The 16,206-nt window shown below is 38.6% G+C and overlaps 1 protein-coding gene across 1 annotated transcript; it reads left to right on the top strand.

Moving 5' to 3' along the window:
- The first annotated feature begins 10,095 nt into the window (after positions 1-10,095).
- On the top strand, positions 10,096-10,878 carry LOC129774330 (uncharacterized protein K02A2.6-like). The gene has a single exon (XM_055778047.1). It carries the CDS (start codon positions 10,096-10,098, stop codon positions 10,876-10,878), a length of 783 nt encoding a protein of 260 aa, XP_055634022.1.
- Positions 10,879-16,206: the final 5,328 nt, after the last annotated feature.

Raw genomic sequence — 16,206 nt, forward strand, 5'->3', positions numbered from 1 at the left:
CACTTATGTAGGTATAGCATCCCTCATGAGTGTATCTTGCGTTGTATTTGTGGAGCAATTAAATCCAACAGTTTTTTCACTTTTTCAGGTGTTATTCTCAACACTGCTCTGTACTCTCGGGGATCATCATCGTAGAGTTACTTCAATATTGTATTTGTTGCTCCTTTTTTTTGCATCCAATTCCTGGACCGAATCCTTTTTTCTTTCTGCTTTTTCCGGATAGTACCTTCAGTTCAAAGAAATTCAGCACAAAGTATTTTTAAACACGGCCAGTGTGTGTTTAGCGATAAAATTGTGTAATGATAAATTCAACTGAAAATCTAAGACGAAAACTGCCAATAAAGAAGTCGATTTCGGATCAATCATCTGACAAATTCGGATCTGATTGCTGTTTCTGACGATTTGATGGACATTTGAAAAACCGCCTGGCATCTCTGGAAAACCTGTGCCGTAGTATCTAGTTTCTTGCCAGCAGCTCACATTGTGTGAACGGACAAGGCGAGTCAACCATTTGTCAAGCGAGTTCACCGGGTCAGTAGCTGCTCATTGTGAAGCCAGCTACTAGCAACGTATAAATGGGCCTTTACTTTATGTGCACCTTTCGAAAGCGCATAAACACTAAGCGTAAGGCTGATGTCACATTATATTGCGGATATTGCGACGGTTTTTTTTCTCGATATGAATTCGCTTCCAAAACCGCTCCGCTCTGTGTGTTAATTGTGGCTAATTCACAATACACTGTAGATCCTCCGCTGCGGTTTTACTCGCGGAATCCGCGGCGGCGAATCCGCCTAATGTGACATCAGCCTAAAGGCGCGTCCACATTATGGCGAATGATGCCGATCGGTCTGTACCAGGCGACATATTCGGTTCGTTATAAAATGTGGACGCCACATCGGGTGCACGAAGCCGAAGCACCATCGGATGTACGAAGCCGTCACGAACACACGAAGCACAATGTCGTCAACGCTGATTTACTTCGTTTTGTTTTGGTTCGACTTTCTCGAACCGGACCCACTTGTTTCGGGCTGGGTTCGGTTTGTTTCGAGTCGGTTTTCGGCACGACGGCAAGCCCGGGCGGTACGTCCACATTTAGTTGGCTTTACCGGGCGGCCAAGGCCGCTCGGCGTAATGTGGACGCGTCTTAAGAACACACTGGACGGCTCTCCCGCGCGAATTTTGCAATGACAGACAATGCAATGAAAACACACAGGACGGGGCAGGTGTGTACGGTTCCAAAATCACTGTTGTACGGTTCCCCATTCGCTGCGGTGGCTCGATGGAGATGATGCGCCGCAACGGTTTTGTGAGAGTGTTAGTGTTTAAGTGCTTTTTTTTTATCCCTTTTGTTTTTATTTTAGGCTCATTAGCTTTAGCTGTAACAGAGCCGAATTTCAATCGTGTACATGTCACATGTTTATCATAATTAGCACATTACACAGTTGCCATGTTTTCGGCGTTAGAGTATTCCCTTCTATACCATTGCATATGGTACACATTTACACAGTTGCCATATAGGCGTAAGAGTTTTCGTTCTGTTCTTCCATTATCCAGTTAGACCGGACAGCGGAGACAGTTGATTGATCATTGTTGCGTTATTTATAGAACAGCAGCCCGATGTGTCTTGCAGAGCAGAGCAGTTGTATGGATGAATCGATCTTAATTCGACCGTGGATCGATCTCCATCACTGATGATTGTTGCGTGGACGTAGTTATTCTGTAACAACACAAAGATGGTCAATGAGGGCCCTGAGTTTTTGAACACATTTATGTGCTTTTGAAAGGTGATAATAAAGCAAGGCAATAATAAATGTACTCTCAGGTGAGCCAATACATGAAATCCACTCTGTGGTCATGTAGCTGCGGATAATCGTATTCCATCCAAATTGTCGAGAAATGCAATATTTTAGACGTTTGTGATCAAGTTCTCTCTCCGTGTCGTTCAGGTAAACATCCCCTCCTCCATTTTACATCATTCTGTCTTTATATACCGCCCCTCTAATCCGTTTACTGTCCAAACCGTCTATAAACATATGATAATGATAATGGCAGATAGTGAAACTGTCGAAAGCCGCTGAATGTGTTTTACATCAAGCTCCTGCTGCGACTTGTCATTGTAAAAATCGCGCGGTAGAGCCGTCTAGTGTGTCTCCACGCTAAGAGCCCCCGCACACTACAGACTTTTTTTCAGCCGACAGTTTGGTCAGATCGGCCTACTGGTGCAAAAACTGACCCAACTGAATCGGTGTAATGTGCACACATGCATACCTCTCCGTACTGATTAAGAAGCCGACCGAACTATCGGTCGACAAGTCAGTCTGCAGTCTGCGGGGGCTCTAATTCTATACAAAACCGTTGCGGCGTATCATCTCCATAGAGCCACTGCAGAGAATGAGAAACCTTACAACAGTGACTTTAGAACCGTACACACAGGCGGAGCTTGTGTGTTTTATCTCATTCACATTCCATTATCGAGGCCCCGTGGCGGCCTGTCATTGCAAAATCCGCGCGGGAGAGCCGTCCAGTATGTTCTTACGCTAAGTACTTATTGGACCGCCCTCGTATTCTTGTTTTCCATTATTTGTGCATATCAAGGCATACTCATGCATTGTATTGCACATCATAAAAGCGTTGCCGGTAGAATCGCAAAGAAAATAAGCGCAACGGAAATAACCGCAGAGAGAAAAGGTGCAACGAGAAAAAACCTCTTAAAAAACACAAACGGAAAAACGCGCAGGTTTCATTCACCTCTATTCCGGTAGACGAACGGGTTTGAAATTAGCAAAATGATGCATTTTGTAACCCGTTCGACTTCGAATAAGCACTTTTATCAATCCGTTCGACTTCGAATTATTTCGAAATTTGTTTTTCATCAATGCAAGGATGCCAAATTCGCAGACTTGTTCGCAATTTTACTGATATTTAATTTTTGTCGCAAGCTCTATTCTGTTGCAGACTTATATTTTCAGTTGCAGACTGCAGGGATATGGTATTTCTTTTCTTTATGGTTTGGTTCAGTTTCCTGCGCTAACAACCTCTTTTTTAGACATCACTTTGCGATTCTAACGGTTAAAAAGGTAGCTGGCAGATATTTATACACATCAACATTTTCGTAGCAGACCTAAAAAAAATCATCTGGCATCTCTGGAGGCGATGACGTTTCTCTGGCAAAACCCAAAACGAAAACATATTTCTCAATGGTTTTCATCTGAGAGAGAGGAGCCAGCTGAATGACAGATAGTTTGTTTTCTTCTTATTATATTTACGCATTCTCATCAAGAAAATTCCAAACTGACAATTTCAATCAAGCAAGTTGTTGTCATTCATTTATGAGAAAAGTGTTCAAACTTGACGTGAAGTTTTGTTAGTGAGTACATTTGTGCGTTTTATCCCCGATTAGATTTTTGACATAGGACTGCGTCCAACAGGAATATATGGGGGGTAAAAATTTGAACACTGATCATGTAGGAAATAATAAAAGATGTACCAGGTCAGCCCACATCATGGCTTCTAGCGGCATCGGCCCATTCAAACATTTTTTACTTTTGATAATTTCGATATAGTTGTCCTAAAGAATTATTTCGATGATTTCTAAAACAAAATCCGAAATTAGAAGCAAACCGACTTTTATGATTTGTTTGTTGGTGGAGATCTTGTGTGAATTTATGGGTGTTTTGGGCCCATTTGTGACTTTTTCCGATCGTTCATTCAGTTTTCGCGAATTCTTGTATTCTTTCACTGGTTCCAGGTTGATCTATTGCTGCAAGCTCGACGAATCGATTTTTGCAATGTGGGCGATGATTGTCTATCTCCGATGCAATTTGAATATGCAGCGTTCTTCCAGGTTTTTTTACGCGGTTTTTTTTACGCGGATTTTCCAATTAACGCGGTTTTTTTACGAGATACGTATCCCCCGCGTAAAAAAAACCTGTGTGTGTGTGGAATACATAAAATAAGAGCTAATCTTCCAATGGAAATAGCCAACATTGATTTCTCTCAGGTGCATTTTGAGGAAATTTTGTTTGTGTCCGATGGAAATAATACTAGGTTGACTAAAAAGGATGCTGAGTCTGCATTTTTAACAGGCATTCGGATGAAGATGAGAATTATACTACCAGTCTCTCATCATCTTTGCCATGATATTCCTGCCCATCACTAATGGACCATTCATATGCAATATTTAAATTTGACATGCAGGTTTAATCAAGGCAATAGTATCACTGAAGATCCAATCGAATTGACCGATAGTGAAGGTGAACCAATAGTCTTGTCCAAAAAACTAAAAGGGTCAAGATTCTTTCTCCCCTTTATGTGTGATATAATTTGTATACCACTTCCCATATACAACATATCTGTCGCTTCCAATCAGTCTGCGTAAATGTTGCGCTCACTCTGCCCTCCCTCACAACACCCACTTCCCGTTTGTGACATTGATGAGTGAACATTTTTTGTGCGAGTTTCGAGCAGGAATGAATTGTCTTTCTCAAGATTCATTGTACTCCTAATAAGTGCTCGAAAGATGTAATCTTACGTTGATCGCACTTGATCGAAGAAATTACAAAAAGAATATATTTGACCGCAGTATTTTGCTTTCGGGCAGCCACACCAGCAGTAGCAGCAGCTTTCTTCTTGCTGGTCGCCTTCTTCACAGCAGCAAGTTTGTTTTTGTTTTTTGCAGCAGTAACTGTTCCAAAATGATCTAACCGCTGTACGATTATAATTGAGTGGAGCTGGCACCTACTTATATACAGATTTTTGTGATTTCAATAGCTAGCTTTCAAAACAATTTTTGAGCTGTTGAAACAAGTTTTTGGATCAATAAGTAACACACATATAACGCGTAGACATTTTATCTTTTGAATGAAGCGGTTATCATACCATTTTTTTTCATCCGGCGAAGAGGGTTTATTGCTCAAAATCCTGTTTCTCCAATGTAACACTCTCGTTCTCGAAGCTTTGAACTTACACCCCAGTATAGAAATGAAAGATGTAGTCCGACGTCAACATTATTTTCACATAAAACGTCTTGCAAAAAAATGTCATGTTGAAATTTTCTACATATTTCAATACTTCCCCTTGGTTCACCGTGACTGGTTCGCGCTGACATAAGTGTGATCACAACAAACGCGAGCTGGCTCCTCTCTCTCAGGTTTTCATCTGAGAGAGAGGAGCCAGCTGAATGACAGATAGTTTGTTTTCTTCTTATTCTTTTTACGAATTCTCATCAAGAAAATTCAAATCGGACAATTTCAATCAAGCAAGTTGTTGTCATTCATTTATAAGAAATGTGTTGAAACTTGACGTGAACTTTTGTTTGTGAGATCATTTGTGCGTTTTTATCCGCGATTTTATTTTTGACTTAGGACTACGCCTAACAGGAATATATGGGGATAAAAATTTGAGCACTTACATGATCAGGAAATAATAAAATATGTACCAGGTCATTTTACTTTTGATAATTCCGATATAGTTGTCTAAAAGAACTATTTCGATGATTTCTAAAAAATATCCGAAATAAGAAGTAAACTGATTTTTATGATTTGCTTACCGGTGGAGTTCTTGTGTGAATTAATGGGTGTTTTGCGCTCATTTGTGACTTTTTCCGATCGTTCATTCAATTTTCGTGAATTCTTTCATTCTTTAACTGGTTCCAGTTTGATTTATTGCTGCAAGCTCGGTGAATCGATTTTTGCAATGTGAGCCATAATTGTATATTTTCCGATACAATTTGAATATGCAGCGTATGTGGAATATACAAAATAAGCGCTAATCTCCCAATGAAAAGAGTCAACATTGATTTCTCCCAGGTGCATTTTGAGGGAATTTTGTTTGTGTCCGATGGAAATAAGAATAGGTTGACTCAAAATGATGCTGTGTCTGCATTCTTAATAAGCACTCTGCCCTTCCTCACAATACCCACTTCCCGTTTGTTTTTCTCAAGATTCATTGTACCCCTTATAAGTTCTCGAAAGATGTAATTTTACGTTGATCGCACTTGATCGAAGAAATTACGAAAAGAATGTATTTGAGCGCAGTATTTGATATACTCTTTCTGAAAAGAACTGGATTTGATTTGCTGAAAACACTCTCGTGTTGTGCGTTATGTGTGGCGACGGTAGTTTTTAACGAAGCTGCTTCTGATTTCTATGGCTTCGGCTTGTATGCAGCGATGTTCGAGGATTTGTTTGACTTTTGCTTCCGGGCAGCCACACCAGCTCGATGCTGACGCTTTCTTGGTCGCCTTCTTAGCGATACTATTCTTCTCTTCGGTGGACTCCTTTTTGGCCATGCTTGAACGAACACGATGCTCCAGTGCCCTTCATTTGCACAAACATGCTCTTGGTGGTGACTCCATTCATCAGGATTTCGGAGCTGCTACCTGCTTATATACAGATTTTTGTGATTTCAATAGCTTGCTTTCAAAGCAATTTTTGAGCTTTGGAAACAAATTTTTGGATCAATAAGTAACACACACCCGAGAATTAATCAAGCAAATTAAACCAAATTAGGCATATGGAAACTTGAGGGTGCAATGAATGTTTCTATGGTGGTTAGATACCCCTCCCCCCTCTCTTAGGGGTGGCTGCCATACAAATAAAACACAAATTTCTGCATTACTCGAGAATTAATCAAGTAAATGGGCGGGACGAAGTTTGCCGGGTTAGCTAGTTTTCTTATAAAATGTTTTGCGAAGAAATATCATGTTAAAATTTTCTACATATTCCAATACTTCCCCTTGGTTCACCGTGACTGGTTCGCGCTGACATAAGGGCGATCACAACAAACGCGAGCTGGCTCCTAGTGATCCCCGATTTTTTAAATTAATCGTTCATCAGCTAATCGAATACTTTTCAGCAGTTTGTTATTCGATACGATTAATCGCCCCAAATAATCGATTAATCGATTCATCGTCACACTGAGCGAAATAATTAGTTAGACTAATGTTCCTCATTTGCTAGAAAGCCATCTTGAATCAAAAAAGTGTTCATTCCGCCTGAATATCAATTATTATTTTTTACGCTCCCCTAAACTCGTTAACGAAGCTCAATTCGCATTGACGCCATTGAGCTTTGTTTACGATCCCAGAGGAGCGTCAAAGATAATGATTGAATTTCAGTAAAAAACTGCAGCGGCCATACGTTTTTTTTCTCTGGGTTTGGATCGATTAATCGACGTAAACTATTCGTTCGCTTCGATTATTGGTTGCGCAGTATTCGTTCGATTAATAATCGATTTCTGTAGGAAGTATTCGATTAATCGATTAATCGAACGATTATCGGGGATCACTACTGGCTCCTCTCTCTAAGGTTTTCATTAGCTGTAGAGGTGTGCAAATCAGCTCATCATGATGAACAGCTCTGATCATATCAGCTCATCTAAATGAGCTGTTCTTTATGAACAGCTCTTCAGCTCAGTTGTCAGTGCCGACTTTCAATTTGGGTCCCAAACTCGATAGCCACGAAGCCAGTTTGAAAATGTTAAAATTCAAATGAAATTTTTCACACCATATTATTAATTACTTGAAACACGTATTCCAGACTATTATTTACAACAGACTCGGCGAGTACAACATTTCCGACATTTTTACTGAGGCTTTACATTACAATAGAAAGTTTTCTTCAAAAAAAAAAAAATCTTATGAGATTTTTGCACCGCTTGCAAACAAAGTGTTTTTCATTGAAATAGAATACTCATTTGATACACAGAAGTTAATTTTCATTAATAATTTGAATTTTAAAAACGTGTTCATTCTGCCTGAGAGCCAATTATTATTTTTGGCGCCCCCTAAACTGGTAAACAAAGCTCAATGCCGTCTACGCAAATATAACAGTTGAAAAGACGAGGGACAAATGAAACTAAACTGATGTCTTAACACGAAGAGCGAGAGACGGTCAGTTCATTTGAATCTTACAGCTCACACACTCTCTTCAATTCTACAGCTCTTTTCTCTCCTTCATCATCATCAAAGTGAGCTGAAGAGCTGTTTGATTTTTTTTGCGAGCTGTTCCGCGTCAACTCACTTCAAAGAGTCGATTCTTCGGAACAGCTCATGAGCGGATGGCACATCTCTAATTAGCTGATAGTTCTAGATTTTTGCAGTGCAGACTTTTCCAGAGCGTGTTTTTGAAAAGCTTAACTTTTACAGTAAAACTTTTGAATATTTTACAAAAAGATCAAAAGGACTCGAAGGTATGTATATTTCCTATTCTCAATATCGATTATTTGCGATGTGAAATACGAAATTTTCTTACATTTGAAAATGTAAAGTATTGCGTAATTTCGGTTGATTTTATAATATAGTTTTACTATCATTTTTCAGATGCCACAACCAACCGGAGATGTGGGAACCTTTGCCTTAAGGCTGAGATCTCTCAGCTGATGTCGCTTATCATCAACACGTTCTACCCGAACAAAGAAATATTCTTGCGTGAATTGATCACTAAAGCCGGGTTCAGACGGTGCGAGTAAGCATACGAGTCGGTCTAGTCAGTTACTGCAGTACAGCTACTCACACCGTGTGAACACATCATGCCAGTTAGTGTCATGTGTGATCCGGCGTGCGAGCTACTTCAAAGTTTTTTGAATTTACTCACACTCGCATCCCTCAAAACGTCAAAAACAGAATTTAGCGCTCGAATCAGAGATGCCAAATCTTTACATTTTCTTTACATAGAGACATTTTTAAGATATTTGAAAATAAGCGAAGATATTTATAGACTTGAAAATTATTGTAAAACAAATAAAACCCTCATAGTTTCTAAGCGGAATCGTTGTTATTAAACGGTTTTATTTAGCTTGCCCAGTAATCTGTTTGTATGTTTGTGACATGTTTGTCTGTAGCGCTGACCCACATTAATAGAAATTTGACCCCCTTCCTGTTGACCGATTGATCAGAAATTTGGAACACACCTTTATCTCTGTAGTCATTACAAAACTGCGTATTTCATGATCTTGAAAATCCAAGATGGCGGCTGCTACAAAATGGCGGACTCCTTTCTTCTTCAAAACCTCATCAATGTGGGTTTTCCAAAACCCCATCAATATGGGTATCAAATGAAAGGGCTTGACTAGCAGAATACGGTTATTTAAGAAAAATGCAAATCCAAGATGGCTGCCACTACAAAATGGCGGACTACATATTTCATCATAACTTCATTAATATGGGTATCAAATGGAAGGGACTGACTAGCAGAATAAAGTTATTTATGATAAATGTAAATCCAAGATGGCTGCCACTACAAAATGGCGGACTACATATTTTCTAAAAACCCTATTATTATGGGTATCAAATGAAGTAGTAGAACACGGTTATTTATGAGAAATGCAAATCCATCTAAATTCTACCAAATGGCGGACTACATATTATGTCAAAACACCATTAATATGGCTCTCAAATGAAAGGGCTTGAATAGTAGTTCACAGTAGATCATGAAAAATTAAAATCCAAGATGGCCGTAATCACAAAATAGCAAATTACTTTATTAAACGGTTTTATTTAGCTTGAGCTGTTCGTATGTCTGTAGGATTGTCCCACATTAATAGAAATTTGACCAATAGAAACTGACCGAATTTCTAAAATACCTTTTTCTCTGCTGTCATTTTAAAACTGCTTATCTTGAAAAATCCAATTTGGCTACAAAATAGCTGATTCCATATCATCTCAAAACAAGAGGTTGATTGAGATATGTGTATCAAACCAACGAACTTGACTTGGAGAACACACTGTGTATTTTCTTTTATTTTTTTTGTATTTTTTTTAAAGTAACTAATACTACTAACCCTAAGTGTTACAGGTGTGGTAGTGAAGCGCATCTGGCTAATGCATGTTCACATAAGAACTCAGTTTGTAATCACTGTAAGAAAATCGGTCATTTGCAAAGGGTGTGTCTCAGCTTTCCGGGCCACAACATTAAAAACAATATTAATTCGAGTAAGCAATACAAATATAAGACAAATTTGGTTGAGGAGGGTAATGAGTCAGACTCAGAAGAAGAGATTGATGAAATATGTGTAGTTGATGTTGGTAAACTTGATGATTCTAGAGCAGAACCTCTTTCGAAAATATTTTTGAAACTTAAAGTGAACGACGTATTGATGAAATTTGAGGTAGACAGTGGTTCACCAGTTTCCTTGATTGGGCTTGCTGACAGAGTAAAATGGTTTAACGACATTACGCTTAATGAGACAAAAGTTGAATTGCGTAGTTACTGCGGCAGTAAAATAAAGGTTTTCGGTACCATTGATGTAGATGTGGCGTGTAACGGGAAAATACAAGTCTTGCGATTGTTCGTGGTCGATTCGAAAAGGCAACCGTTGCTGGGGCGGGAGTGGATGCGTGCGTTGCAGTTCAATTGGAACGATGTCATGAAAAACTATCTTTCTAGTGTCAACAAAATAACGCTGCGTACACCGTTATCCGGAACGGTGAGAAATGTACTCGAAGAGTTCCCTTCAGTTTTCGATGATTCTATTGGAGAGATCACCAAAGTTCAAGCTTCGCTAACCCTGAAACCGAATAGCAAACCTGTATTTTTGAAATCTCGTTCAATACCTTTTTCTATTCAAGATGTTGTGGAAAACGAAATCAATCGGATGGTGGAAAAGGGGATCTTGTTGAAAGTTAACCACAGTGAATGGGCGACTCCGATAGTGCCTGTGATGAAGTCCGCCAACAAGGTGCGTCTGTGTGGGGATTTCAAGCTGACCGTTAACAAGAATCTGTTAGTGGACGAACATCCTTTACCGACCATAGATGAATTATTCGCCAACATGGCCGGTGGCGAGAAATTTTCTAAACTGGATTTAGCACAAGCATATCTCCAAATGGTTGTTAGACAGGAAGATCAACCAATACTCACATTAAACACACATCTGTAGTCATTACAAAACTGCGTATTTCATGATCTTGAAAATCCAAGATGGCGGCTGCTACAAAATGGCGGATCCCTTTCTTCTTCAAAACCTCATCAATGTGGGTTTTCCAAAACCCCATCAATATGGGTATCAAATGAAAGGGCTTGACTAGCAGAATACGGTTATTTAAGAAAAATGCAAATCCAAGATGGCTGCCACTACAAAATGGCGGACTACATATTTCCTCATAACTTCATTAATATGGGTATCAAATGGAAGGGACTGACTAGCAGAATACAGTTATTTATGATAAATGTAAATCCAAGATGGCTGCCACTACAAAATGGCGGACTACATATTTTCTAAAAACCCTATTATTATGGGTATCAAATGAAGTAGTAGAACACGGTTATTTATGAAAAATGCAAATCCATCAAAATTCTACCAAATGGCGGACTACATATTATGTCAAAACACCATTAATATGGCTCTCAAATGAAAGGGCTTGAATAGTAGTTCACAGTAGATCATGAAAAATTAAAATCCAAGATGGCCGTAATCACAAAATAGCAAATTACTTTATTAAACGGTTTTATTTAGCTTGAACTGTTCGTATGTCTGTAGGATTGTCCCACATTAATAGAAATTTGACCAATAGAAACTGACCGAATTTCTAAAATACCTTTTTCTCTGCTGTCATTTTAAAACTGCTTATCTTGAAAAATCCAATTTGGCTACAAAATAGCTGATTCCATATCATCTCAAAACAAGAGGTTGATTGAGATATGTGTATCAAACCAACGAACTTGACTTGGAGAACACACTATGTATTTTCTGCAATCCACTCAATATCGGTATCAAATGAAATTTTTTGACTGATAGAATACAGTACAATGGCTTTATTGTAGAGAAATATTCTAATGAAACAGATAATGTACTAAAAACTAGAAAATAAAATGAGTAAAAAAACTTTTTAAGTTGAACTGTTTATTCGTGATTAAACATAATAATGTACTAAAAGCTAGAAAATAATTAGGAAAGTAGCAGTTAGAAGTTATCACACCTCTCCTTCATTAGTCTAGGGCATTGATAAGACTAAAATGAAATCGTGGGGCACGTTGGATTTCCATTATCCACAATTAGTGACTTCATCATATGTCCCACGATTTTATTTTAGTCTTATCAATGCCCTAAACTAATGAAGGAGAGGTGTGATAACTTCTAACTGCTACTTGCCTAATTATTTTCTAGCTTTTAGTACATTATTATGTTTAATCACAAATAAACCGTTTAACTTAAAAAGTTTTTTTACTCATTTTATTTTGTTTTGCGCGCTGGTGGGACACGTTTTCTTTTTGAGATAGTTTTCTTGGGATTCTAAATATAAAATCATTATCGGGCACAATTTTCATTCAAAATTCACTCACAACTTGCAAAAAAAGTATTGTTCTAAGAAACAGAATACATATTCGATTTTTTTTACATATTCGATTTTAGTTTTTGAGGCGTATTTATTCCTCCTGCAAATTTACTATCATTTTCATTTCACAAATTGGTACACGAAGCTGTTGTCAAGGCGAAATAAATCAAATTTTGAAAAATCTTTTAGACTGCCATTTGTAGCACCACATACTTTCGGAACTATTTTAGCTATGGATGTTTTCGTGATTCTAAAAAAATATCGACAATAATCTGAACGATATTCCAGAAGAAAGGCACACCATTTCTAGTTTCACTCATGTAGGTATAGCATTCCTCATGAGTGTATATTGCGTTGTATTTGTGGAGCAATTAAATCCAACAGTTTTTTCACTTTTTCCGGTGTTATTCTCAACACGGCTCTGTACTCTCGGGGATCATCATCGTAGAGTTACTTCAATATTGTATTTGTTGCTTCTTTTCTTTGCATCCAATTCCTGGCCCGAATCCTTTTTTCTTTCGTCTTTTTCCGGATAGTACCTTCAGTTAAAAAAAAATCAGCACAAAGTATTTTTAAACACGGCCAGCGTGTGTTTCGCGATAAAATTGTGTAATGATAAATTCAACTGAAAACCAAAGACGAAAACTGCCAATAAAGAAGTCGATTTCGCATCAATCATCTGACAAATTCGGATCTGTTTGCTGTTTCTGACTATTTGATGGACATTTGAAGAATCGCCTGGCATCTCTGGTAAACCTGTGTCATAGTATCTAGTTTCTTGCCAGCAGCTCACATTGTGTGAACGGACAAGGCGAGGCCCATTTATACGTTGCTAGTAGCTGACTTGACAATGAGCAGCTACTGACCCGGTGGACTCGCTTGACAATTGGTTGACTCGCCTTGTCCGTTCACACAGTGTGAGCTGCTGGCGAGAAACTAGATACTACGGCACGGGTTTACCAGGGATGCCAGGCGACTTTTCAAATGTCCATCAAATAGTCAGAAACAGCAATCAGGTCCGAATTTGTCAAATGATTGGTCCAAAATCGACTTCTTTATTGGCAGTTTTCATCTTAGGTTTTCAGTTGAATGTATCATCACACAATTTTATAGCAAAACAAACGCTGATCGTGTTTAAAAATACATACTTTGTGCTGAATTTCTTTGAACTGAAGGTACTATCCGAAAAAGCAGAAAGAGAAAAGGATTCGGGCCAGGAATTAGATGCAAAGAAAAGGAGCAACAAATACAATATTGAAGGAACTCTACGATGAGGATCCCCGAGATTACAGAGCAGTGTTGATAATAACACCTGAACAAGTGAAAAAACTGTTGGATTTAATTGCTCCACGAATACAACGCCAAGATACAGTCATGAGGGATGCTGTACCTGCAAGAGTTAAATTAGAAATGACATTGATGTGCCTTTGTTTTGGAATATCGTTGGGATTGTTGTCGATATTTTTTAGAATCTCGAAAACATCCATAGCTCAGATAATTCCGAAAGGATGTGATGTTATAAATGGTAGTCTAAAAGATTTTTTTTTAATTTTATTTATTTTGTGAAATGAAAATGATAGTCGATTTGCAGGTGCAATAAATACGCTTCAAAAATTTTAATAATGAATGAAAATGTACTTTTTTAAATCGAATATGTATTCTGTTTCTTAGAACAATACTTTTTTTTGTAAGTTGTGATCTGATAATGATTCTATATTAGAGATTCTCAAGAAAACTATCTCAAAAAGAAAGCGTGCCCCGCCAGCGTGCAAAACGAAATAACAATTATTTCGTTTAGAAACTATGAGGGTTTTATTTGTTTTTCCAATAATTTTGAAGTCTATAAATATCTTCACATATTTTCAAATATCTTAAAAATAGAGACATTTCATTACATTTGGCATCACTGATTCGAACGCTAAATTCTGTTTTTGACGTTGTGAAGCATGCAAGTGCGAGTAAATTCAAAAAACTTTGAAGTAGCTCGCACGCCGGATCACACATGACAATAACTGGCATGATGTGTTCACACGGTGTGAGTAGCTGCACTGCAGTAACTGACTAGACCGACTCGTATGCTTACTCGCACCGTCTGAACCCGGCTTAACTCTTCGTATGCTCTCGACAAAATTCGTTATAAATCGCTCATCGAACCCTTAAAATTGGACAGCGAACAACGAGCTGTTTATCAAGCTCATTTTTAACAAGGAAGCTGCAACTCTGACTAACATCGATACTTGTATCGGAATGACCAAAACCGATCTGGTCCATAACCTTGGTACGATCGCCAAGACCGGAACGAAAGCATTAATGCAAGCTTTGCAAGCCGGAGTCAACATATGGAAGATTGCTAGCAACTGTTTCCATTTACAGCATGCTATCTTTAAAGATTTTTATAATTAAATTGACTATTTGATAGATGTAAGCGTTAATATTTTTTATTTTTTTTATTGTTTATTCGATTTTTTACTCTTCGGCTCATCTTCATAGACAGATATTGCCCTAGGTTGCATTTTAGAGTAGACTGGAACAATCCAATAAGAATTTTCTTCTACATCCTTAGCATATTTGAGAAGTGTCTCACGAGGATCTTGATCATCTTCTACTCTCTTGTTCAGACCAAGATTCCTAATTACATACGACGTCAAGGTGCCTCCGGAACTGGTGACACGCCCCCTTTGTTCACTGGTAGTGGGAAAATTTGGTTATTTGGATTCCGATCACTTCCGCATCTTTTCCGGCGATAGGCACGATCCGAGCAGAGCTTGACTCCTCTCATACTTCGCTTCTCATCGCACAATCCACAGATAATTCCATTTCCACACCCAAGGAAAATCTGGTTCAACTTGCCAACGAGTTCGAATTACATGTGAATCAGTAAATGGAATAATCGTTCCGAAAGTGGCTTGCGGAAAAAACGTTTGTTTTTGTTTTGATTTCACAGTTGTATGACAGCTGCGATGAAAGTTCGAAAATCACCGCCCTTTAGGATTAGTGGCGAACGGGCAGAATGCAAAATATTCGAACTCGTTCGGATTGTGAAATCCAATCAATCCAATCGCCGATCGTGAGCCGGAATGAGGGTGATTATTAATTTCTTTTAACAAATGTAATGTGGGTTTGGGCATGAAAGTGATTTTCTTTATGGAAAGAAATGTTTAACGCGTAATCTTAATATTAAAAACAAAAGTAACATGCATAACATGAATGTATAGTGAAATTTACTCTGGGGTCAATGTAATGGGGGGCGATGTTCCCTTCTAACGAGGATAATACTTATGACAGACATACAGCTGTGCTTGCGTTGTACTTCGAAAATTGTATGTCTGTCACCATGTACAGCGCTAGAACCATGCAAGCAACTCGGTACAATCGCTGTACCTGTACCGACCTATTTTACCGCTGTACATGGCTACAGTTGTACTGTGCGCAGCGCCATAGACGGTTAGTGGTGGGTAGCATGAACAAAACGAATCAAAACATTTGGTATACATTCTTTTCATTGACTTTCTCTTGAGTTAATAACTTAGATTGGAAACATATTTGTTGTGTTCGATAGTTTAGACGCTAAATAAAGACCTTTTTCATTGAAATATTGGTGAAAATACAATGCAATAAATTCAAACTTCTGATTGTCAGTCTGACATGCGGTACAATGTACAACCAAAGTATGTGTGTCATGCTATCGTGGTACCTGTACAACGCTGTACACGTACAGCGCTAGTACAGTTGTATGTCTGTCCATGGTATAAGGAACCGAAACGGTCCAATGTTGCCGCTGTGACGCAATCCGTGTCAGCCGCCGAACCGTCATCGGAAACAGCGGCTTTTCGCAAGTAAAACTGTGTTTGCTCGGTTAGTTTGAAAATTTAGGAGGCGATCCTTTAGTAAGATCCGACCGAGCCATAGCGAGCGTCGGACGGCACACGTTT

This window comes from Toxorhynchites rutilus, chromosome 3 (assembly GCF_029784135.1).
Source record: "Toxorhynchites rutilus septentrionalis strain SRP chromosome 3, ASM2978413v1, whole genome shotgun sequence".
Lineage (NCBI taxonomy): Eukaryota > Metazoa > Arthropoda > Insecta > Diptera > Culicidae > Toxorhynchites > Toxorhynchites rutilus.

What these genes read in the sequence shown, in the direction of transcription:
- LOC129774330 (XM_055778047.1), top strand. Translation starts at nt 10,096, where the DNA reads ATGAAATTTGAGGTAGACAGTGGTTCACCAGTTTCCTTGATTGGGCTT.